At 42.9% G+C, this 26,637-nt stretch overlaps 1 protein-coding gene and 1 non-coding gene across 2 annotated transcripts in view; both read left to right on the top strand.

Annotated features, from left to right (window-relative positions):
* The window catches only part of LOC127004766 (leucine-rich PPR motif-containing protein, mitochondrial-like), a 115,469-nt gene that overhangs the window by 84,631 nt on the left and 4,201 nt on the right, over nt 1-26,637 (top strand). The window contains exons 12-15 of the mRNA XM_050872873.1: nt 10,404-10,565; nt 14,844-14,984; nt 22,052-22,247; nt 26,336-26,558. Coding sequence (XP_050728830.1) covers nt 10,404-10,565; nt 14,844-14,984; nt 22,052-22,247; nt 26,336-26,558 — 722 coding nt within the window. The remainder of the gene's footprint in view (nt 1-10,403; nt 10,566-14,843; nt 14,985-22,051; nt 22,248-26,335; nt 26,559-26,637) is intronic.
* On the top strand, nt 7,962-8,035 carry Trnam-cau (transfer RNA methionine (anticodon CAU)). The gene has a single exon. It is a non-coding gene; the product is annotated as a tRNA-Met (tRNA).

The following is a 26,637-nucleotide window of genomic DNA, read 5'->3' as shown; positions in this document are numbered from 1 at the left end:
ATAGAATCCAAAAGAGGGCAGCTTAGAAAGCAAGGACTTGTGCCAGACTCTATCGAAGGTGCAACAGAAAAAGTTTCACCGAAACGGCTAAGAGAGGATGACCAAGAGTCAGTTAAGAGAGCAAGAAGATCGCCAGTAGAACGCCCCTTGCGGAACCCATACTGGTGATCAGATAGAAGGTTAGAAGTGGAAAGGTGCTTTTGAATCTTCCGGTTAAGGATTGATTCAAAAGCTTTAGATAGACAGGAAAGTAAAGCTATAGGGCAGTATATTGTTGTTGCTGTTGTTGTTATTGGCGCCTCCAGAAAACTCAAAAAGCAGTTTATTACATTGAAACTAAGTTAAAAAATATACCATTATTCTGTAGTTTGAGGGATTGGAACGGTCACCCTTCTTAGGCACAGGCTATACGAAGGCATACTTCCAGCAAGAAGGAAAGGTAGATGTTGATAGGCAGAGACGAAAGAGTTTGACCAGGCAGGGTGTCAGCATGGAAGCACAGTTTATAAGAACAATAGGAGGCACTCCATCATGTGACAAAAGTTATAATTTCACCTCCACCTGATCCTTTTCTGGTTGCCCTGATTTCTACAATTTCTTGGCTGCAATTAAGTACTTTCCATAGAGTTCAAGTTATGGAGTAGAGTGCATCTAAGGCTTGCTGCAGGATACATGGCCTGGGTGACGCCACCGCTCCAAGCCGATGATTACACACACTTCTGTCTCATCTGATTTCCTGACTCTGCTATTTAATATTGAGAAAAACTGAGGCCAGCTTTGTCTTCCTGAAGAAATTCTGCATTACATTAGTATAAATTCATAACTGTAGTGTAAGCACAACAATATACAAAACTGAGGGTTAAGCAAAGAAGTGCATAAACATTTTATCCTGCTTTTTATTTGCAGCTAAAGAACCTGCTTAAGGGCAAAAATAATTGAGATAAAAACCTGCTAATCACTTCCCCTATAAAGGAGAGTGTAGATGAGAGGCCTAATGAGAGGTCAGTTTTGTGTGGAGAGGTGTCTCGATACTCTCCTCTTGAAAGAGATCAGGTCCTAAGCAGGAGAAAGTACAGACAAAGGAAGACTGTTTCAGAGTTTACCAAAGTAAGGGATGAAAATGCTGGTTATCTCTTGCATAAGGGGTTTGGACAGTACAGGTATGAGCTGGATTAGAAAGTTGAGTGCAACAGTGCATTGTGTGAGTACGTGAGTTAGCAAGTTCAGAAGAGCAGTCAGCATGAAACTATCACTAGGAGATAGAAAGAGATGCAACACTGCGACGGAAATTAAGAGATAGAAGACTGTCAGTAAGAGGAGGGGAAATGATGAGACGAAGAGCCTTAAACTCCACTCTGTCCAAGAGAACTGTGTGTGTGGAGCCCCCCCACACATGAGATGTATACTCCGAGGGCAGACAAGGCCCTTGTATATGGATAGCATCTGTGTGGGGGAATATAACTGGTGGAAACAATACAGAATGGCCAACCAAAAGGAAGCTGATTTAGTAAGAGAGGAGATATGAGGATTCCAGTTAAGATTTTGAGTTAACTCATACAGCGTTTTGGTATCCTGTAATTTCCTCCCCACCCCAGGGTTGGAGGAAAAATTGATTTTTTTTTTTTTTTCATAAAACAGCTTAAAACCATGAAAAATGAAGAAACCTAATGTCTTTTAGCTTACTGTCACCTAGAAGTCGGTGTTTTGGGCCATTTATATCGATACGGTTAGCGAAATGGTCATGTTGGTTTCTGTAGATTTTCTTGGATTTGAGGGTGCGTATCCGAGTAAATCGTTTTCTCTCGACATACTATGTAGCACAGACTTATATATATTGTTAGAGAGTAACTCATTTTGAACTATTTATTAGTTCAACTCAATGTATAGTCGCCCACAAGAGTGTTCGATCACGTAATTACAGTTTATATAGGGTTCATAATTGTTGAGTTCATGGTATTTTTTTTGGCATTATTACAAACAATATATGCCGGTAAACCATTGCCGTTGCTGACCAGCGTCTGACAGTGTACCTCAGTCACAACCCACCCTCTTTTCACTCCTGCACCCCTCAACAACCATCTCCTCACAGTCACACCCACCCTTTCAGGACCTCACACCTAGCCCGTGGCCCATTTTGTTCAGAAATTGCTGGTGTAAAATTGCTGTGTGTGACCGTCAGCACCTCAAGTAGCTTTCATCCAACTTCACTCTGACTCCACTACCACCATCCTGGCCACCATCCAACACCCATTGCATTACCACCCGCCCCTTACATGGCCCCCTCCTTACCAAAATTGCCGGTTCTGGACGTCAGTATACCCACTATACCTCACCCACAACACTGTCAAGCCACTTTCCAACTACCAACCACTTCAATTTCCACATCACAATCTCCAAAACCACCTCCAACATCCACACAAATAAAAAGTGTACCCAGAATAATGGCTGCCAGGCTTGCCAGTTAAGGCAATAAATGAAATATATTGGGTGGTCAGGATTCCCAAAGGATCAGTCTACTAGGGCACCACCACAGAAATCACCCTCGACACACTCCAGTAATGGGAAAAATAATACATTAAATACGTACGACGCTCCCACTCAACACCCCCCCCTGAACATATGTCCTAGACCATTTCCGATGCTCAATAGATTCATTTGCATACACTGAGGTATAAACAATATAAAATGTATGTCCCTTGTGCTTCACAGACCACGCCTACTCCTCCTACATATTAACCTCGACTTTGTGTAATGTTACGGAACCCTTTCACTCACCAAAAGTTTAATAAGTTTCTCTTTCCACTGTGACATCCATCTGGGGCTATCTAGGGGGCCTCGCAGAATGGCCTGACCGTGCGTAGAATTTTTTTTTCATGTTATCATTTCAGCCATGAGTATTTTTTTTCCTGGCATTATTATATATCATTGGTTTTGGAAGAGATTATTCTGCCTTATGAATGAAAAATATATCAAGAAATGCAAATAAATAGCAAAGATTACTGACTCCCCCCCAAAAAAACATTGATTCGTTCACCACCTCGTAGCTCGAAACTTCCTGAGTCAACTTTTTATAGTTTATATGCTAATAAAAGGGGATTGTTATGAGGATTCCAACGCTGTCATTGGAATTTTCATATGACCAGTAGTTCTTGAGAAAATGGAGGAAAACTAAAACACATGTTGGAAGATGGATTAGGCTACAAGCAGTGGTGGGCACAGTTCTGCTAATCCGCTGACCGCTAATTAGGAAAGCTAACTTTTTTGTCAGTTGATTAGCGTTTTCGCTACCTCTGGAAACAGTCAGCGGACCAATAAGCTTCTGCTAAATGTACTGTATTTTTTGGTGTATATCACGCACCTTTTTCACTATAAAAATCCCTGAAAGTTTACCCCTGCGCGTTATACTCTGAAGGTACAAATTTTTATTATTTTTTCTTCTTTGGGGTGTTTTAAGGGTCTTTTTTTTGTCTTGTCCAATAACAACTGTAAACTTGCCTTTATTATTGTTTATGATCCTTTGTAATCCATAGCTGTCTTTTAATATGTTACCATAGAATACAGGGCAATCAGATAACCAGTATAAATAAAAAAGAAAGGAAATCAGTGGAGGATTGCCATCCCGCTTCGCCGACCGGACCCGACCCAGCTGCCATTTGCATTGTTTTGTTTGACAGGTGCACTGTTGCCAATTCAAGCAGTACAAGCTACATAAAAAAAATCATATTGAAAAAAATATCTATAGTTGTCTGTCACAACCTACAAGTGATAGGAAGAATAACTGTACATCATAAGTCTTGTACGAGGATGTATTTCTCGCAACACCAGCCCGACCGTCATTTGCATTGTTTGCAGACCACATAACCACACCCATACAGCAAACAGCTGCATGCCGCATGTCACCAGAAGCGGACGAATTGTGTCTTGCCTGTCATAACCTAAGACTGATAGTGAGAATAATATACTAATTATGATCTCAGAAGCTGTGCATCATCAGTATGTACGAGGATGTATTTCTCACAACACCAGCCCAGCCGCCATTTTCATTGCTTTACTCAAGGACACTTGTCAATTCAAGCAGTACAGGTTACACCAAAAATATATAGATTTCGGGAAGCTGTACATCGTCAATGTTCTTTAACTGTACATATTTCTCCAGCGTTATACGCTGGAGCGCATTATAAGCCGCAAAATATGGTAGTTCCTCCTCCACTAATTTAAAGTCCACAAAAAAATTAATACAGGTTTGTTCTTGTCCGTTTTGGGCAGACACAACACCAGTTGAGCCACATGGCGCAATAATTCCAGGGCTTTCACTTTTGGGTAAATTACACCTTAAAGTAGGGTAATTGGACAATTATTAGGGAAACCTTTTGGTATTATGGGTAATGCATCTTCCATTTCCAACTCTTTGAACTCGGAAATCAATAACAATAATTTGATATTTTTCACCTGATAAGAAATAAACTTATCATCATCTGATTTTGGGATGCTATACCTTTCTGGAATGCTCTATGTCTAAGCTACTACACATTGTAATTTCAGGTCACTAGGTCTGTTTTTAAGGGTTTTAGAGCCAAAAAACTAAATCTAACCTAAATCCATACAAAAAAGCTAGCGGTTAGTGGTTAGCATTAGCTTCCACTAATTTTTTATCTGTAGCGGTTAAATATAAGTGAAGCTAACTTTATAGTTAGTGGGTTACCAATTAGTGAAGCTAACTTTTTAGTTAGTGGACTACCACTTAGCGAAGCTAACTTTTCGGTTATCGGTGCCCACCACTGGCTACAAGTATAATGTAAATACCATTACCAGCAACAAATACTATTACCTGTTGCTGAATTTTAAAAAATAAATAAATAAATTAGTTTATTTAATAGATCTAGCTTGGATCTTTGATGCAAAAAAAATTGACGCAATTCTGAAAGATACTCTCTTTTTGGCAAATTTTTAGAATTTTTTTGACGAGATTCGAGTCAAAAGCTCAAATGTAGATGATTCTGTTTTGAAGCGAATTGCGTCGTGGTGCGTGAAAGGGTTAATGGAGCTATTAAGTTTTGCCAAGATGGCAGCGTTTGCCAAACACCGGGGGCTTCGTGGTGAAGTGGTTAGCACACTCGGCTCACAACCGAGAGAGCCCGGGTTCGAATCCCGGGCGGAGTAGAAAAATTTGGGCGGCTTTTCCGATGCCCTACACCCCTGTCCATCCAGCAGTGAATGGGTACCAGGTATTAATCGGGGTATGTGTCCCGTCTCCTGGGATCTGTTCCCTTTTCCTATAATTCCTTCCCCTTCTGTCTCTCTCCGGCATATGACCACAGATGTTGCGCCGATTAAACGAAACTTTCCAACTTTTTTTGCCAAACACCCCCGTCAAGTCATTGCACAGGGTGTTGTGTTTGCAATGGGGGCAGTATTTGTAAACAAATGACACATTGTAGCTATTTGAGTGGCCAGTGCCACCTCTGAAGCATCTTCTCACTTTCTGTGAATGTTTTGTTCAATTATGATTGCTTTTGCCAGTAAACGGTTGCTTATAAATGCTGCTGCGGGAGTATTGTGAGGGAGCTGGTGTTGTGAGATGGCATTATGATTGCACTCAGCAAGGCCCACCCTCTCCCCTGCAGAGAGTTATGTGTGCTAACGGGTGAACTGAACCCAGTTGTGATTTGTAAACAGTGGAGATAACTGGGTAGACTCACTCCACCCTTGTTTGGCTCACACACTAGCCAACTGACCTCTACCAGACCTAGCAGTGTGCTTGTATAGCATATTGTAGGGCTATAGACTGGTAGAGTAGCAACACTGTCAGTAGTATTCACAGCTTGAATTCCACTAGTAACTGAGAGGGAATCATGGACACACATGCTTCCCCCCTCCTGCCTTACCCCAGCCTAGCCAGAGCGTGAGGAGAGTGGTGGGGTAAGGAGGGGGCAGGGTTAGGAGTACAGAAATGCTATGTAAACAAATCACTTCTCTACCCACAGTGAGATATTTGAAATGTCAGATCATTCAAATATCACTGATATCATTGGCCTGGTCATAAGTGTGAGCAGTCATTAGTCGGATGTGTCATAACTCGAGGCCTACCTGTACTCTACATGCACAGTGCTGTGGTAGGCAACTCTGAAGCTGTAAAATAAAGTTGGTAAACAAAGGGTACTGCTGCTGTTGCCCTGGAGATGCACGTGAGGGGCCTCAAGCGGCTCAGGCAAACTGACTGGTGGCTAATTCAGTCTGTTGACAAATGTTACTGGTGCTACCCATAAATTTTTAGAAAATCACATTGGCTCAAAAGAGAAAATGGTTAACTAACTTTAATTTCTGTAATTTGGACTGGTCAGATTTCTTGTGGAAAAGTTTGTGAAAATTCTCATTGGTACATTTGTACCATTTCTTTTTCTCAGCCTTTTGCTACAGCTATAGACTGTCTTGCCCCCAGGGATTAACATGATGATAAAATTCTAGAATAGGTAAAGGTAAAGGATTGGAGGCATACACTGTAGGTGCATGTGGTCTCAGTGCTCATCTCCACCACACTGGCCCACGAGCCTGTGACAGAAGAAGCCTTTTATCCTGGGATACATGGCCAGTGTGGAATCTGGGTTGCCACAGTTACCTCTGTCTGGTTTCCCCTGGTACCCATTTATCGACCACCCAAAAGGGAAGATGGGCAACTGGGAGGGCTGTGTACCTATTGTCCGAGCCAGGATTCGATCACAATCCTGCAGATTTGTAGCTAGACATGCTAGCCACTGCACCTTGGAGGCTCATGTATACACTTGATCCCTCGTATTTGCAGGTTCTCTATTCATGGAGTCACACATTCACAGATTTCCTCCCATTTGCACAAAGGTTGCCACAGAGGAATTTTCATGGTGCCACTCCAAATATTCTGTGTCAATTCGCAGACAATTCGACCGTTTCTAAGGAAAGGATGATGCACTGGGATAAACACAGTGATGTGATATTGATGTGAATGGAGATGAAAGATGTATATTAGCCAGACAGTTTTGCTGGACACTGCCACCATCTTCGGTGGTAAGAAGTAGGAAAAGAAGTGAGGGAAGTCATTATAGATCCCATTTATACAAAGATGAATGGGTGAACAGGGGAGGGAGGGGGGCAAATCCCTACCCGACAGGTCACGTAGTAGGAGTTAGGTCACCTCCCTCCCCCTTGCTGTGATGGACAGACAAGGGGGATTAAAGGGGTGGGAAGGCACCTCTCAACCAGTGACCTCATTACTGGTTCAAACTTTAAAGTATCTTTGTTTAAATCAAAATTGTTGTGTTTCTTAACCCGAGAACGTCGGCAGACCCTTTTCAGAGCTTTCACGAGTCGTGGCTGTGGTACGGTGGACCCTAAAAGGGGCTCGCCATAAAACCCCTAATTCGAGTGAATTGAAGGTGGTGGTGGCATAGCGCAACCCACCATGAATGCCCTGAATCATTATGGTGGGTGAGTGATCTTGAGGTGGGCTTTTTTGTCATAGGAGGTGCTGTAAGGCCATGGCATACTGAATTAGCTATCCACACTGTAATCACTTGTCAAATTCTCTATAGTAGACAACAAGCGACTCAGCTAGATGCCACGCGTCACGAGACTGTTTATTTTGTAACAAACACCACGCAAAAAGAATGGAGTTTGAGTATAAGTAAATATTTTTAACAGCTTTATGGTTATGAGAGGAGTACTGTGATGTATGTTCCATGCTTTTTTCTTAGTCTCAAAATGCAGTGTAATTTTTTCATTTCTCGGCCACTTCTCGGCTTTCCCATAGCCGAAGCCCAAGGGTTAAAGGGACCACCAACCTCGAAGGTTTTGAAAAATTATGGAAAATCACTTTAACCTTTATACAGACTCATAAGGCCATTCATCTTGGTATAAAATGAGATCTATCCTGTTTTTTTTTTTTTTTTTTTTTTTTTTTCCCCCCACTTCCTCTCCTGCTTCTTACCGGGGGCTTCGTGGTGCAGTGGTTAGCACACTCGGCTCATAACTGAGAGAGCCTGGGTTCGATTCCCAGGCGGAGTTGAAAAATTTGGGCGGCTTTTCCGATACCCTATGCCCCTGTCCACCCAGCAGTGAATGGGTACCAGGTATTAATCGGGGGTTGTGTCCTGTCTCCTGGGATCTGTTCCCTTCTCCTATAATTCCTTCCCCTCCTGTCTCTCTCTGGCATATGACCACAGATGTTGCGTCGAATAAACGAAACTTTCAAACTTTACTTTTCCTGCTTCTTACCATTGAAGACAGTGGCAGTGTCCACTGAAACTGTCTGGTAAATATTCACCTTTTGATCTGCAGGTGTTGGCTTTATTCATGGAAAGGACAATGTATGCATGCATAAAGCTGCATTATATATAAAAAATAGCATCATCCATCAGCCATACAAATTATAAACTGTATTGTACTTTACATAAACTTCTTACAAACACATAGTCATTAAAATCTCACTTTACTGTTAAGTATTCACCACAAAGTCTTTGCCATTTTCTTTTTCAACTTACAGAGCTTGTAATATCATACCTTGTGAACTATTTACTAATGAGTGCTGTTTTCAGTAAAAGTCAGGTAATAATATGAAACTAGTAATAAAAACTGGATCATAACTACAAGCAGCATTTCAGCTGATAACCGTGAACAAACAGACAGTGATGTGTTGGCACATGGTAGTGGTAGTGTGCAGGCAACTTGCTACAAGTTACTTGGCCTGTGGAGACACATTCCTGCCAAGAATTTTTGGCAAGTCAAGTAAGAGGCAAGCTGCAGGGCAAGGCAAATGCCAGCAGTTCTATTTTGACACAACTTAATTCGCCCCACCCATCACACGGCAAGCTACTTGCCACCACTTGGCCTGTGTGAACATGTACTGGTCGTATTCCTCTCTTGCTCAGTTGCAGGACAGGCATTGTGCAGAACATGCTTTTGCTTATTGCCAATTGTTGTGTTTAACACTTTCAGGGGACCCTCCGCCTGTTACTCCTGAGCGCAAACTTTTTTTTCAGCTCCTCAGAAAGTATTGCCTCTACCTATTATTAAGCAGATTTCCTTTTCTTTTCCTTGCTCATTTTTAACATGAAGAGTGAGCATTTTTCTTTTCCTTTTTGTGTCTTTCCTCTCCACAATGAGAGCTGCCATCACTGGACCCAGGGCCGGGAACCCTGGCCCCTTGGCATGATTTTTTTTTTTTTTTTTTTTTTTTTACAGCAAAGGAGACAGCTCAAGGGCACAAAAAAGTAAACATTAACCTCTTCAGTACCATGACGCAGTATATGAGTCATTTCATCTCTCGAACCATATCCTAGAGACGCTGTATGTGCGTCATGGTCATTGGACTATTCTACGTAGTCTGTAAAACCAGGATATGGCATGGAGGTTATGTTTTGTCTGCTTGTATTGAAGGGGTTAATAAAAAAAAGCCCGCTACTCGCTGCTCCTAAAAAGAATCCAAAGAGGTGGCCGAAAGATAGGTCAGTTTCGGGAGGAGAGGTGTCCTGATACCCTCCTCTTGAAAGAGTTCAAGTCGTAGGCAGGAGGAAATACAGATGAAGGAAGATTGTTCCAGAGTTTACCAGCGTGAGGGATGAAAGAGTGAAGATGCTGGTTAACTCTTGCATAAGGGGTTTGGACAGTATAGGGATGAGCATGAGTAGAAAGTCGAGTGCAGCGGGCCTGGAGGGGGGAGGCATGCAGTTAGCAAGTTCAGAAGAGCAGTCAGCGTGGAAATATCGATAGAAGATAGAAAGAGAGGCAACATCGCGGCGGAATTTAAGAGGTAGAAGATTATCAGTATGAGGAGGAGAGCTGATGAGACGAAGAGCCTTTGCCTCCACTCTGTCCAGAAGAGCTGTGTGAGTGGAGCCCCCCCACACACGAGATGCATACTCCATACGTGGGATGTCCATCCTCTCAGGTCCATGGAAGAACGTCTTGCTCACCTTATCTCATACCTTGTCTTTGTGGTCTTTTTATTTTTTGTTATCTTCTCTTGTTTACTTATTGGCCTTGTTCTTGTTCTTCTTTTTCATCTTTTCCTTTTCCTCTTTATATTACTATTATTATTATTATAATTTTTATTATTATTATTATTATTATTATTATTATTATTATTATTATTATTATTATCAATATTATTATTATTATTATTATTATTATTATTATTATTATTATTATTATTATAATTTTTATTATTATTATTATTATTATTATTATTATTATTATTATTATTATTATTATTATTATTATCAATATTATTATTATTATTATTATTATTATTATTATTATTATTATTATTATTATTATTATTAAATTATTATTAAATTATTATCAATATTATTAATATTGTTTTTTATTTTTTATTTTTCATTTTCTAATTCTGTTATTGCTATTACCACTTACAGGAGATGGAGCAGCGAGGCATTGGCATTAGTGCAGCAGGAAGAGATGCCATCAGGACCAGGCTGCCCTTTGAAATCAATAGAAGTGTTGAGGAGGCCCTGGAGGGAATGTGTTCAGGAAACCTCACATTCCAGCCTCTTCGCCGGGAAGCTCAGGAACATTATGTTAGTCTTCATTTGTTTTCTTTTAGTTTAATGTCTTTCTCAATCTTAATGCCTTTAACCCGGTAGCTGCGGGGATCATGTTTCTTAAATGCCCCTCTAAGCAAATTTATGAGAAAAAATCATCACTCACGCAAACCATTTCATAATATATACCTATCAACGCATTTGTGATCAGTTTATGCATCATCTATTTTGGGGGCGTTATATCATGGCACAAATTTGGCCCGTCGCTGGTACACGGTAAAGCCACAAATTTGGTCCGTCGCTGCTACCGGGTTAAAGGGAGGCACTGTGAGTTACTTACGAGGTGACATTCATTCTTTTTAGATTCTCATGACTTTGGGTATGTGTATGTTTTTGTACCTTAAGTATAAGATCCCCAAGTTTCATTGAGATATGATTAGTATTTAGTAAAAAAAAAAAAAAAAATTCAATGTGCCGAAAATGCCAAAAAATTACAGTAACATTCTTTACAAACTCTCAACTATTTTTCAACGTACTGTTTTGTAAGTAAGTCTTGAGACAACAGATACATATTGCTTTTTTTTTTCATTGTGGTAGTTTTTAGTTATCGCATTTCATCTATGAAAAATAAGATATGAAAGTTTGGTGACAATTTTTTCTTTCATTTTTTGTTAGAAAAAAAAATCTACTGGGGTCTGGTTTAATCTTTTTAAAAATGTCTCAATGAAAAGTTTTCCCTTTCTTCTTTCCTATGATACTTTATATCTACAGACACTTCAAAAACAACAGAGAAATTGCACTCCAGATGCCAATAACTTCAGTTTTGAGATATGGGCAGTTTTATGTTGATGAGCATCTATCATGATGTTTTTAGGTTTAATGCAGCATGATTTTACACATTTTGGGGAAGAATGACAAACAAAGACAAACCAGTGTTTGCCACCTGGTCCCTCTCATGGGGTGGGCAGGAAGCAGCATCCCATGTGGGTGGTGGGTCTCTTTGTCTTGACTCCCTTTTACTCCTGTTTATCATCTCCATTCTTTCTCTCTGCCTCATCTTCAACTCCTACTAAAGTATATTGGGTAGGCGGTGGCTGAGTGGTTAGCGTGCAGCCCTGCATTCACCACGTTCTGGACGATGTGGGTTTGAATCCGCTGCTACCACCTGGGACTTTTCAGTCACCGCTGAGTGGCCTAAGACTATCAACATGCTGTCCTGAAGACCACCCATCAACACGGACTCTAGAAGAACTGTCTAAGTCATTCAAGAATGAGCTGTGGGAGGCAGCATGAGCCAAGAAAAGATGGTGCCACTATAAACACTTGCCTGCACCAAGACGGGCTCAGGCTGACCACGAGGCCCCTCAAGAAAGCCTACCGGTGCTACAGGCTTCAACGTAAAAGAAAAAAAATATATATAGTTGAGTCGCGTATGGTGCAGTTAATTGGTTCTGAGCAATGGCCACACCATAGGAAACCGCGTCATAGGAATAACTAAACCTATGGAGAAAATACAATTTCGTTCTGGCCCTTGCCATTTTACCACACCCACACTTTTTTTTTTTTCGTTCGTTCTAGCCCAAGTGCACTGGTAGGCATTATCTGCCTTTTGATGTTGTTCAGTCCGACCCCACGCTCACCACCTTATCCACTCGGCCACCGCCAACACCCACTTTTTCACTCGAATCTTGCCCGTGGGTTTCCCAGCAGGCTTGCAAGCCATTGTGCAGCACGTGCGTGGTAAGCGAGCCGACTCCTTGACGTGTACTCATCAGGTCGGGACTGGGAACCCGCCGCGCCGCCGCCACATTCCGCCCCAAAAAACACCCAATCCCGCCCAACCATTTACTTTCCCCGCCTACCTGAAATCAACAAAAATATTATTTGGCACGCATATTAATGCAATAATTAGTGGTGACCAACCACTTGCAAAGACCTCTCTCTCTCCCTCTCCTCCCTCCACCTCCTCCTCTCCCGCCGCCCAACATTCTCAACAGCCCTGGCTCACCACTCAGCGGGCCCTCCTCCTTCTAACATCTGAGGGGTGGGAGATCACCCTGCAGTGGGTGCCCTCACACTCAGGCATAAGAGGCAACGACATCGCCGCCGCTGACGCCAAGATGGCCCTCACCGAGGTAAACACGCTGCTCCCCCTGCCACTCTCCACGGCCAAACGCCTCATCTCCTGCACCTGCCGTGCCTCCTGGGACGACACACTCGTCTACACCCTCCGCATCACCTCCATGGGCCAGTACCGCACCAACTCCTCCCCACAGCCGTGGGTGAGGAAAACGTCCCGCGTCCTAGACGTGGCCTTGACGCGCCTCCGCCTGGGCCACACACGCCTCAGCACTCACCCCCACCACCTGCGCCTGGTCCCCAACCCTCACTGCTCCTGGTGCAGGAATGCCGAGGACACCATTGAGCACCTCCTGCTGCACTGCCCACGCCACCACTCCCAGCGAGTGCTGCTCCAACACCAACTCCGTGCCCTGGACGTGCCCACCTTTGACCTGCCCACGCTGCTGGCGGCGGCAGGGTCCACCCTTCACGACAGGACTCTGTCATCCGTGTCACCTGCGCCTTCCTTAGGAAGACGGGGCAGCTGACGCGCATGTGAAGCCCTCACAGGATGACACCAGGGCTCATGTGAGCGACTAGATCGCCGTGGCCCAAAACAACAACAACAACAAGATTCTCTCTCTCTCTCTCTCTCTCTCGTTAGTTTCTTTATACGTACACAGCGTCTCTGATTTCTTCCCTTTTGGACTGGGCAGCGAGAAAGACAAGAAAAGGATTGAAAGGCTCTGGGAGCACCGGCCAATTTAGACTTTTAAAAGCCAGTTTGCCAGCAGGCTGATGTGCAGAAGCGGCGCCTGCTGTAGATTTTAGTTGGCTAGTTAGCCAGATCACTTTCGTTTTTGCCTGCCAGAATAGACAGTTGGGCCAGGTCCACTTTACATGAAAAAATGAGCAAAGGAGGGGGAAAAGATTGACGGGAAGAGATACAGAGCGGTCGGGGAGCACGCCATGACTGTGACTTGGAGTTTGAGTGAGGGCCACGGCAGCCAACTGCGAACGTTCTTCTTGTCTACATCTATAAATTCTGGCTTTATGATCGTTCTGATAGTGAGGATAACTAATTTTGTGACTTACTGAATACTAAAATGTGCAGAGAGAGAGAGAAAGAGAGAGACGGGATAGAAATCCTCCCAAAAACCAAAACAACCGCCACCATGAGATTTTCCCCCTCTGAAAAAAATCCAACCTGGCAACTCTGCGCTCATTTTGCCAGAGGAGACCACGAGCCGCGTCATAGATGGTTTTACCCGCGTGATTTGAACATACGGTTCTGAAACCATACCACGTCATGGGAAACCGCGCCTTATGAATCCGCGTCATACGCTAACGATGTCGTACAAGGAAAGGGAAATTTATCTTAGAAATTTTTAGAGCCTATATTCTTTCCATTATAAACACTTCTCACAACCCTAAAGTGTGAGTAATGTATAAGTACTTCTTTACATCACAAAAACCTAAAAAATAAGCAGGAATTGTAAGTACAACAAAATGGTTGGATGCGCATCAGACAACATCACTCGCTTCTAGGGCGTATGTAGTTCTCTAAACTCAACATAATACTATTAAGCTTCCGACGATCAGTTTTCATTTCCGATTACTCTGAACCGTAATTTACAATTCCACATGCCTTACTGATTATAGAATCAAGGAGTAATTACCTAGAAGAAAGTAACTTCCCTTCTTGTATAATGACTTTTGTTGGAATGCAGACAAATGTCCAGAGAGGCCGTTTAACATTATTAAAAAAATACGAAGACTTGTCAAATTATCCGTCTTTACTGTCAATGAACAACGTTACATACACAAACAAAAATAAAGGGCGTATAAGCCCTCAAAAGAGCATGCATATATATAAGTACTAAACACTTCCCCAAGAGGTACGTATATATAAGTACTAAACACTGTACTGGTTAAGAACTGTCAGCCAATCGTAAGACAGCCAACCGCCTTCAGCTGCGGCTTCAAAACGACCCGTTCTCTCTTCACATTTTCTTCCTTTTTACACAGCACATAGTTTGAGATAACAAGGGAGTAAAGTGGGAAAAAAAGTCAGCTTCTCCACGGGCCAGAACAAATAAGCGCTTTTTCAGTGATTTCAGTACCTCGAGTTTCGCAATCCGCGAGTTTAGCGCTATACCTGCAGAACGAAGCAAGTGCAAAACTCTGGAGAGTACTGTATTTAATTTCTCCTGTGCTTCACTTAATATGTGTGTGTTTGTTTGTTTCTCACAGAGTCAGCGCAGTGCAAGAGACTTGGAGCAACGTCTCCTGGAACTGCAAAACAAAAACCTCCCAACTGCCTCAGTAGAGAGCTATCTCTTAGTGGCCTACATAAGAGGAAAAGAAGTGGAGAAAGCAGAAGCTCTCAGGCAGGTTAGTATCTTAAGTCGTGAACTTCAGTAAATCTTCTGTTTGAAGAGTCTGTTTAACAATTAACAGATTAACTGTGCCATAGAAACCTAATGATATATCTTTTTTCAATACCATTGTATGAAACCTTATTTTTATACATATATATATATATATATATATATATATATATATATATATATATATATATATATATATATATATATATATATATATATATATATATATATATATATATATATATAAATATATATATATATATATATATATATATATATATATATATATATATATATATACACACACACACCTGTGGCGCCGGTTGGCTTGTTTTTGGAGGAGGCTGATGGTATGGCCGAGCCCATTGTGGCGCAGGCCAGTGTTAATAGTGGTGCCATCTTGCGTTGGCTCATGCTGCCCTCCCAGAGCTCATCTTTAACCCATAAACTGCACAATTAAGATTCGGGAATAGCTCCTGGGTGCTCAATAAATGGCAAAACAATAACCTGGTGGAAAACAATTTTTAGTATTACAACATCCAAGAGAGACATGTGGAGCACCAAATAGTAAAAAAAAAATAATAATAATTCACTTAATGTGGCAATGATGGCGGGATAAAGGTTGCGGATATGAGGCGACCTTGGGAGCGCTGGTAGTAGTGACGGGGTAGATTGGACGGTGGCAGAGGGAAGATGACACATAGCACAGTCACGTCTGAACCTGAAAGTGCGCCACACGGCTATCCGTGATTGCTGCGCATGCCAATTTTTAAACGACACCTGTAATTATGCCTATATTTAACACCTACTGAAACGGGCGCAAGCCACTCCCGGTGAGGTATATACGGGAAGCAAGGAGGGTGCTGCAAGCCCTCCAAAGACCTTTCCTGTATCCTCACTCTCCATTTCCTATTGTTTCATCTGCACCAGAGAGTAGTTCAGCATACTCTCTAAAGACAAATCCTCTTACTTGCTGCACCACACTACATACACGCAACACACACACCACTTTCCCAAAATTTTTCAAATTTCAAAATGGCTTTTAGTAATGCAGCCTCAGAGTCCCCGTCTGGGAGCGACCACAAATGCCCCCAGAGCAAACTGCACTTTTGGCCTCCGAACCAAGAGATGTCTTGATACCTCTTCCAACTTTCTTTTTATTAATTTCTGCAACATTTCCGGTCTTCGCTCTAATTTTCATTCTGTGGAACACCATCTCTACTCCTCTAAACCTCACCTTCTCTTCCTCACCGAAACACACGTTTCTGAGGCTACTGACAGCAATCTCTACTCTGTTCCCTCCTACTACCTCTATCCTAAATTTCAATCCAAAGCTGAATGTTGCGCCTACGTGCGCAACGACATCACTTGCTCCCGTGCCCACAACTTTGACTTCAGTTTTCCACCATCTGGCTAAGACTTCATTGTCATTCCATCACTATTTACATCTGTGCTGTTTATCTCTCACCTGACTCTACTAACTGTGTAAAATTCTTTGATTACTTGAACTCTAAAGTGGAGCACATTTTGACTCACTCTCCCTTCGCTGAAATCTCCATCCTAGGAGATTTCAATGTTCACCACCAGCTTTGGCTGCTGAACAAGCCTACAACTTTGCTCTCCTCAATGACCTAGAGCAGTTGGTTCAGCACCCTACACATATTCCCGACCGTTTTGGAGAGAGGCCCAACATACTAGACCTCTTCCTTACCTCTAACCCTTCTGCTTACTCTGTTAACACGTTAAATTCTTATTTCGCCTCGGTTTTTAATAGTAATTCTTCCGATACTGCTGTTGTTCCTAACACTATTGAAAATCCCAGTCATACCCTCCCTGACTTTGAAATCAGTACAGATGAGGCTCTCAAAGTGCTGTAGTCACTTAAAACTATCAAAAGTCCAGGACCTGATAAAATATATCCAAAATTACTTAAAGAAATATCAAGAGAGATACTCAGACCTTTAACAATGCTGTTTAATATCCAAAAATCGTTCAGATTGTCTGCGCTGTTCCTTTTAAGGAGGAGAGAAGTGTGGGGGGAAGGGAAGGAAGAAAGGAGGAGAGGAGAGGTTAAGTTTTGCAAGGGCGTCGTACCGCACCACCAAGGTAAAGAAATTCCTTTTACCTTGTGCACCACAACACAACAAGCGGCGCCCTGCATGCCATTGTTTACGCTCACCATGGCCCAGTTAATTGCTTTTGTGGGTGTGCTCTACCTTCTCCAGGCATTGCTTTGTCTGTGTGTGGTGTTTGCGGCGCATACCATGGCGCCGATGTATATACGTATATATATGTGTACAAGCGTTAATTACCCCGTTAGGAGCGAATCTTAACACCCACGTCCTTGGGGCCATGGCGGATGCTGACCAGAATCCTGCAACGCCTCGACAATTTTTCTTACATTGTCACTAATTATCGTTTGCAAGAGACGCCACAACGCCCACGCATTCACTGTGGATGGGGAAAGGCTTGCCTACACTGGCGTTAGCGTAGATAATGTAATATTACAGAAAACAAGGTAAAACGTTCTCTGGGCAGCGGGGCAAGGCAGGCAGTTTGACGTCACCGGTAACATTTTTTTCGTTTTTACAGCTATAATACATCCTTCCTGCATTCGTTTCATATATCCATGTGTGCGCAGGCGTAAAGGGCTGACATGGGTGTATATGGACGTGAGCTTAAGTAGCTCCATTTGTGAGATAATAAGGATATACATTCTCAGGGCGAGCGGGGCGGGGTGGCAGCGGCGCGGCTGAAGTATAGGCTAACCTGTAACATATTTTTCTTTTTTACGGCTGCAACATATCGTCCCTGCACTCATTTCATATATACAGTCATCCCTCAAATAGTACGGTTTCGGTTTTATACGGATTGTCATGGAAGAATTTTTTTAGGATTTTTAAATTTTCCGTTCATCGCACCAAGTAGCCATGGCGTGAGTGGCAACACTGTTCTACCAAACACCTGCTGAAAGCACCCCAAACTGTTCGAGATAGGTGTTAACGGTTAGATGGTAACAGCATCTTACTCGCAGCAAAATGGCGTACACTGATCTTCCTGGCGATGTTTAACATGCATTACTAGCTGTTCTGGCTGACGAACTCCTTACAGTAGAAGATGAAAAGGAAGCTGCAGTGGTTATGGTGGCACAGAGAGGTGAAATGCAATGGAAACACTTATATGTGTTTGCTTGGGCTGCCATGTTTGGTGATGACATCATCACAGCACGAAGGCGCTCCACCTCTCAAAGCCGGAAGCCAGCGGACGTGCCGAGTTGGCAACTCGTGCTGCCGCGTCACGTGTTTGAGAGCACTCAGGACGTTCTGAGAGTCCCGATTCCCTCTCTCAAACACAGCCCAGGGGGTGTTTCTAAGAGAGGCACTAATTTTATACAGATTTTCGAATACTACGGGGATCCTGGGTCCCTAACCCCCGTACTATTTGAGGGACGGCTGTATACGTATGCGCGGGGGTTGAAGGCTGTCGTGGGCTTATGGGCGTTATCTTATGTAGCTTTGTTGTGCCCATATATTAAATTCGATTGGCAAAAGTTGGGTTTTCGAGTCTGTAGACTTAACCTACACCATATCCGGGTTTTTCCCATATCCGGGTGCCCCCGTGGCTCTATTAACCCAGATACCAGAGGGTTTTCAGACCTCATTTGGAGTATGCCGTGCAGTTTTGGTCTCCCCACCATGCGAAAGACATTGCTAAAATAGAAGGTGTTCAGCGTAGAGCAACCGAGATGATTCCTTCATTACGAAACAAACCCTACGAGGAAAGGCTGTCACATCTAAACCTGTTTTCTCTTGAAAAATGCCGCCTCAGAGGAAAACTGATCGAGTCCTTTAAAATATTTAACGGTTTTACCAACGTGGATCCGACCAAGCTGTTTGTGATGGATGATTCGACGTGAATGAGAAATAATGGCACTAAACTCAAATGTAGACAAGTTCAATCAGATTGCACAAAATTCTTCTTCACTAATGCTGCCGTTCGAGATTAGAACAGATTACCACCACCAGTGGTGCAGTGTAAATCGATTGCATCGTTTAAGAATAATCTTGACCGCTATCTCCTCCATCTAAATGTTCACTAGGTCAGTTTCAACGGCATGGTGGCCGCATAACAACTGTCACTTAGGTTTAGGACAGACCACCTAGTTTGGGCCTTAGGGCCTGTGTGGTCTGGTTATCTATGTATGTAGTTCTATGTATGTAAAACTGTTCTCTCTATTGGGCTCCTCTGATCACAACCTTATTTCTGTATTATGTCCTATCGCTCCTGTACATCCTCTGGACCACCAAAGAGGCGATACTTCTGGCATTTTGCTTCCGCTTGGTGGGATGACCTGAGGATGTACTTTTCCAATTTCCCGTGGAATGATTACTGCTTCCAGGAGAGAAACCCCTCTGTGTGTGCCCAGTGCATCACAGAGGTGATTGTCTCTGGAATGGAGGCATACATTCCACGTGCTTTCTGTACTCCCCATGCTAAAAAGCCTTGGTTTAATCATGCTTGTTCTCGTGCTGTCAAAGATAGAGAGGCAGCTCACAAAAGGTACCAGAGTCTTCGCACTCCCGCTAACCATGATCTTCACATTTCCGCCCAGAATCGTGCCAAATCTATTCTTCAACTTACCAAAAGCTCTTTTATCAATAGCAAATGTCAAAACCTTGCTTTCTCTAATTCTTCCAGAGACTTCTGGCACCTGGCCAAAAAATATCTCCTCCAATTTCACTTCATGTTTCCCTCCTCTCTTTAGTCCTGACGGCAGCACCGCCGTCTCATCTATCTGTAAGGCTGAACTCTTCACTCAAACTTTTTGTCAAAACTCCACTCTGGACAATTCTGGGTATATTCCTCATTATCATCCCCCCCTGACTCCTTTATGCCTGTTATTAAAATTCTTCAGAATGATGTTTTCTATGCCCTCTCTGGCCTCAACCCTCAGAAGGTTTATGGGCCTGACGGAGTGCCTCCTATTGTCCTCAAAAACTGTGCTTCTGTGCTGACACCCTGCCTGGTCAAACTCTTTTGTCTCTGCCTGTCAACATCTACCTCTCCTTCCTGCTGGAAGTATGCCTTCATACAGCCTGTACCTAAGAAGGGTGACCATTCCAATCCTTTAACCCCTTCAACACGAGGACGCGTATACTGTGTCCTTGCGCGCTTTGTACCATATCAGAGGACGCATATACAGCGTCCTGGCATTCTTTAACCAGCTCATGAGCTCATCCCGGATATTGTACGATTGTTTTTAGGATATAGGTCGGATATGATACAGTGTCTTATTTGACTTTCAATGTTATTATTGTGTAATAACGTAAGTGTGTCTTGTGCACGTTGGTACTCGACAGTAACAATCAATTCCAACTGAAAATTACAAAAATAATGAGAAAGAAATTATACATGTGTGTGTGTGTGGAGTTCCTCTTCCCTTGTGTTGCCAAGTGGCTGGCTATATAGTGCATTGTCTCACGTACCACCCCCTCGGCTCAAGGACGTGGCTCTGGTCTCCCCCTCCCTGCCTCCACCTCACATTCATCCCACTGTCTCTGTTCTCGTTCTTCCTTCCTTCCTTATACCTCCTCCCTGCAGTGTGTGTGTGTGTGTGTGAGAGAGAGAGAGAGAGAGAGAGAGAGAGAGAGAGAGAGGGCTCTGGGACGCGGCGTGAGGCTCACGCGGACATCCATCCCGTTGTCTGTTCTTTCTTCCTTCCTTCCTTCCTTCCTTCCTTATACCTCCTCCCTGCAGTGTGTGTGTGTGTGTGTGAGAGGGAGAGAGAGAGAGAGAGAGAGAGAAAAGGAGGGAGGGAGAGATGGGAGGCTCCTCTTCAAGTTTCAGCTTGCTGTTCCTCGAACCTTCCCTCCCTTTCTCGCCATCTAATCTGTGTGTATGTGTATTTACCTAGTTGAAGTTTTACGGGGCCAGCGCTTTACGCTCGTGTGGTCCCGTCTCTGTATCTGTATTTGTCCAACTTTTCCTTAAAGTTTTGCACATTCTTTGCCGATACTACATCCTCACTTAGTCTGTTCCAAACCTCTATATTTCTTTGCGGGAAGCTATATTTCTTTTATGTCTCTCAACAGTGATATCTCAAGCAATGGACGGCAGACTCTTTCGATTTTGTAGCGCCCTTGTCATTAACCCGCGAATTTTGGAAAATCAACCGCTTTGGTGCAAATTGCCATAACTCACTTATTTCTGTGGCTACAGAAATATTTTTGGCATCAATCGATGGCAAAATGAAAGGGCTATATTTTGTAATAAGCAACCAGGCTCAAATAATGGCTCAAAAGGGTAGAAAATTGAATAAATTCGCAAAAAAATGACAAAAAAAAACAATTTTTGAGTTCCCAACCTTGAAACCCACTCATTTTTTTGAGAATTTCAAAAAACTTATTGAACAAACAATTGAGTTCTACCAATGTGCTTTCCTATATGATGCATAACATTTCCCTGCTCCCAGTAGTTTCGTCGCTAGAGCTCGAAACGTAAACCCTTTAGAGAGTGATTTTGACATGACCTGACTCAGGTCAGATCATGTCATGCCAGGGGGTGTTGCCATTTGGGTGGCGGCATTATTATTTTATTTAATGATTGAATGACGACCAAAGGCGGCGGAGCCAAGATCTGAGTGAATGAGGCATTCCAAGGACACACCGCTCTCCCTGCAACCCAGTCCGAGATTTTAATTCCTCTGAGTCTAGAACACAGAGGGATGATGCGTGAGGTGCGTCACCGCATGGCTGTACAGGCGAGCCATGCCGTGCCTCATGCACCACTGTAGTGAACAGGTTAATGGGTAGTTTCAATGTTTGCAGGGCCTTGTATTGTTTGTCCATAAACAGTTCATTGTTTTTTTTTTTTTTTTTGTTTTTCTCCCCAACTTCTGCATTTCATTTCCCACACATGTTGTACTGTACTGGATAATTAATTTCTTGTTCTATATTTTGCAGCTGAAAATTCTGATTCTCATTAATCTAAAACACAGCTTCTGTTTCTACTGCACTGAAAAATCATTTTATGTCTGTATTTAACAAGCTTATTTTCTTTCTTTTACCATAGCGGATGGAAGCCGATGGACTCGCATTGGGCACAGGTGCCTATGTACTGTTAGTGGACATGTATGTTGGAATGGGTGAACTGAAGAAGGCTATGGATACCCTAGAGAAACTTATGGCTCAGGAGCCTGAGGCTAGACTCACTCCCACCAAATACCTGCGGCTGGCTCTCCTCATGGCTCAACACGGCATGACAGAAGGTGAGACTCAGGAGAGAAAAACAATGAGATTTACGGACTTACATAGATGTTCAGACTGCACAGACTGTCTGGTTCATATACCTAAGTGAAGCTACATCAAATCAAATGGCTGTCAGTACTTTGCATTTTTGGCCTAACAAATATTAAGGTAGAGAAAGTGTCAGTCAAGCTTGTTTTCAACCTGGTAGCTGCGGGGGATCATGTTTCTTAAAGGCCCCTCAAAGCAAGAAAAATGAGAAAAAAATCATCACTCGCTCAAACCATTTCATAATACAGTATCCTCTCGAGTTTCGTGCTTGCTTCATTCCGAAGGTCCGGTGCTAAACTCGAGGATCGCGAAACTTGAGGTGTTGAAATCCACATAAAAGTGGAAAATAATGACTTTTTCTGACTTTACTCCCTTAAGGGATGCGTAGTCTTAGAAAGCATATGAAGTTGCATATTTTTGGCTGTAAATTTTACACAATAAAGTAGACTATACTCTAACATCTCTGGCAAAGTTTGAGCCTCATTGACAAAAAACTTTTCTTTTTTTTTGGGGGGGGGGATTTTTTTGACCAAATTTGAGTTCTAAATAACTTTTTTATATATGGGTTTTCAGCTTTTATGTTCATTGGACAATGTAAAGTAACCTCAGTGCTAACATTTGGCCAATATGTGTCGGCAATGTTTTGTTTCATATATATAATGATATTTTTTTTTATTACGTAACCAAACAAATATCGCTTTTTCGGTGTAAAATATATGAAAAAAAATGTTCTATGGCACTTAGAAGAGTTTTGTCTTGATGGAAATATAGTCTTACCATTACCGTATTGAATGAACTTATCCAGTTGGAAATGTCTTTTATAGGTTATCAGAAATTTAACCAAAAATGCCAATAACTTACATTTTGAGAAATCATCGTTTGTACATTTCGTTACCATAATATGTTTGATATGCTATTTCTGGAATGTATTTTTTATTCTACAGATATTTCTGAGTTGTGGTACCTGGTCCCCTCCTTTTCAAAGGATATTGTACACTCGATGGTGTGGGTATCATGGGGCACCACCCCACTCATTGTAGATAGGTTTTTACTCAGAAGCCTCCAGGCTTATAATGTTTTTCTGCTGCCTTGCTGGCTTGTTTTCTTGTCTTTTTCTTCTTCCTCTTCTCGTTCTTGGCTCTGCTTGTCCTCTTTTCCTTCCGCTCAAGAGAATCTATGAAGTTGGAGGACCTCTTGAACCCAAGCGAGGGCAGGAGGTTGGCTTGACTGTGCCCAAAGTTATGCTCCAGGATTGTGACCTGAGACACAAAGACTGCCTATGTAGGCCACAGAATTTGTCTTTTGAAGCCTTCCTCCAGACCTTTCTGTGTAGGCTTTCATTTCTGTTCTGTGTCCTCCCCTTCAGGCACTTCTCCAGCAGCTCTGGTCTTGTGAGGTCACGGTACACCGTCCTGGTGAGGCTGAGGTTGTCGTATGGTATGTGGGACAAGTAAATCCTCTTGTCAGTGTGTGGTGCTGGTCTCTCCCCTTGTGCCAGGCTTCTCTGCACCCAGCACCATGAGGACTGACTCTTGGGGCACAGCCAATGTTATTCATTGTTGGTGGCAGTGTGGTGATAACAGCTGGCCATTATCGCTGACCTCATGCTACTGACAGTCTCATGCTTGTCTCTGACAGCCTTTGTGTAGTAAGACGAGAGCTTGTCAATAACTTCGTCAGTCAGCTGCTTTGCAGCTACATATATCGAAAAACTGCTTAAAAATCATATAGATAACATACTAAACACATAACACCTTGGTTCTAGAGCGCGGTCGCGCGCCACTCCAGGCCTGAGATAGTGTCAGATAATGACTAATTTCCAGTGGAAACGCATCGTACCACTAAGATATTTTAAAACAGTTATCCATGAACATAGACCAAAGTAGAAATGCGAAAAACAGAAAATCGAATTTTAGCGGGATATTTCCTATTCTTGGCTCAAACGCGCCCCTTAATTGTTATCACAATCACAGTTATGAATACACGCTTGTGATCCACGTGGTGTCGTCTGCTAAAGTAAGGGCGGTCGCTTGCGGTCACCCATGGAACAGTTGGACAAACCCATATTTTTCTGGTAGTTTTCTGTGTTATGAAATAATCTGCTAACTCTTTCTGTTAAAAATCATGAAATCACTAATATCATGATTGACGTTTCAATGCCTATTGAACGTAAACCGCTGCTGCCGCCACAAAATAGCTCGCAGAGAGGTTCAACTTGCTTACTGTTTCCATATTTCCCTCATCACTCACAAAGATCACAAGCGGACAGACTAGAACAAAACCAGGCAAATTAATATTTTTAATGCTGTGTATTCCCACAGTGCGCATGCATGGTGGACAGCAGAATGACTAATTTCATCGGGGAGATATTTCTCGCAACACCGGCCAGTGTAGTGGACCTTCTTCTTCTTCTTTTGACCTGTAACGCTTTGTATCGCTTCTTAGGTCCTCCTTCTCCACACTTTTATACTTCACAACATGCACTTAGGGCCGCTTTCACAGTCATTTTGTTTGTTTTGATTGTTACCAATGGCGGCGATCGCCGCTCTAGTATTTCCACGTGAAACTGGCTGATCGGGTAGTGGCGGCTGAGGGGTTAGCCTAGCCCCGCACTTACCACACACTCAACATCTCTCACTTCGTCTGCAGCCGCCACTACCCCATCGGCCAGTTTCACGTGAAATACTAAGCGGCGATCGTTGCCATTGTAACGATCAAAACAAACAACATGACTGAAAACCGCCCTTAGTTACTTAACAGTGCGCACTTAAACACTGCACCCTGAACTTATATGTTTTCCTGTCCTTTTCTTTCCCTGAGTTTGCTTTTCTCTGCCCTTTTGCTATTTTTCACTATTACTTTTCACCGTCGCTGCCATGCATTACAGATCAAAAGAAGAAGGAGAAGAAGAAAAGGAAAAACAACACTGGGAGATCTACAATTTTTATAGACTTGATAAAAAGATTTTTGGACTGTGGTTCCACAGCACAGGGTGTTCTTTTATCTTGTTAATCAAGTAGTAAGCAAAGCAGCTCTGCCAGTCTACTTTACGAATCTCTTGGTGGGCCATCTTCCACTGCTCCTCACTCCTCAGACACTGCCATCGTGTTTGTTTACATGCAGCTGTTCGGTACCCACGTACCCACGCTTGTACTCACAACTGTTTTCCATTCATAAGGACAACCAACAACTCACTCCCATTTGGGCATATGGGCAACCGCGGTTGCCCATAGCCCCAATGGTTGGACACCACCTTTGAAGGCAGCACGCATGACACTGACAGTAGGTAGACGTGACCCGTACATGTCAAAGCAACGTGAAACTCGTGGCAGTAATGCGCGAAATTCGTGATGGTAAGAATTTAGGACTAAGCGCTAAACTCGAGGATCGCGAAACTCGAGAGGGTACTGTATTATTTTGAGTCCTGGATTTTGAAATGGGTGAACTTTTGGGGAGCAAACAGAAATGCATCTCAATGTCTATAATGGAATTAAGTGGGAAAATTCGCTTACATTAATAAATTTCCACTTCATTGAGGAAATTTGAGGGAACAGAAATTGATACTAAATTGGGGACTTGGTGTACGTACATGTCTCATGCTCGTATCATGCCCATAACACTACAGCCCCCCACAGGAACCCAGTGCCAACCTGGCAGCCTCAGTGCCTCGCAGTCCATCGCCAAGTGTGCTGTGTGGCTATACAAACAACGTGCAGACATCATACACAATGAAAACTGTATACTTATGTTTATCAGGGCCGTCGGTATTATTATATGTATTTTTCACTCCGCTGCTTTCAACGGACTTTCGGCATTAACGTTCTAAGTTCCCCCCAAAATTGTCCGTTGTACTCAGGATTTACTGCACTTCAAAATGGTGTGTGTCTTTGACTCTGGTGTGTCTGACACAGTGAATACAGTAATCGTAAGGCTTCAGGTCAGACCTCCACATGACACACAACATGACAGAAATTGTTGGTGACAAAGATTTCCAAATTTGGGTGTAGTGGTTCTTGCTACCTTGTGTTTCTAGAGCTAAATTGTGGATATACTTTTCCAGATGCAGTGCGGCTGGTTGAACAACACATTGAGCAGGAGAGTAGCGCCAATAGTGGAGAGGATACCACCTTGTCCATTGCTCATGCGCGACGCTTATTGGAACAGCTGGTTGAGCAGGGTGGTAACCAGCCTGCTCGCCATGTTCTAGACCTGCTGCTCACACATAAAGTGGTGCCCCTTTCCAGCTCCCTCTTTAACCCCTTCATTAAGGCACATATCACCAAGTACGTATCTGTCTCTGTGTGTCTTTTAAATCATTTGATTATAGTAACTAGCAGGTGATTTGTTTCCTAAGCCCCATGT

This window comes from Eriocheir sinensis, chromosome 29 (genome assembly GCF_024679095.1).
Source record: "Eriocheir sinensis breed Jianghai 21 chromosome 29, ASM2467909v1, whole genome shotgun sequence".
Lineage (NCBI taxonomy): Eukaryota > Metazoa > Arthropoda > Malacostraca > Decapoda > Varunidae > Eriocheir > Eriocheir sinensis.
This window is presented reverse-complemented; position numbering and strand designations above follow the sequence as displayed.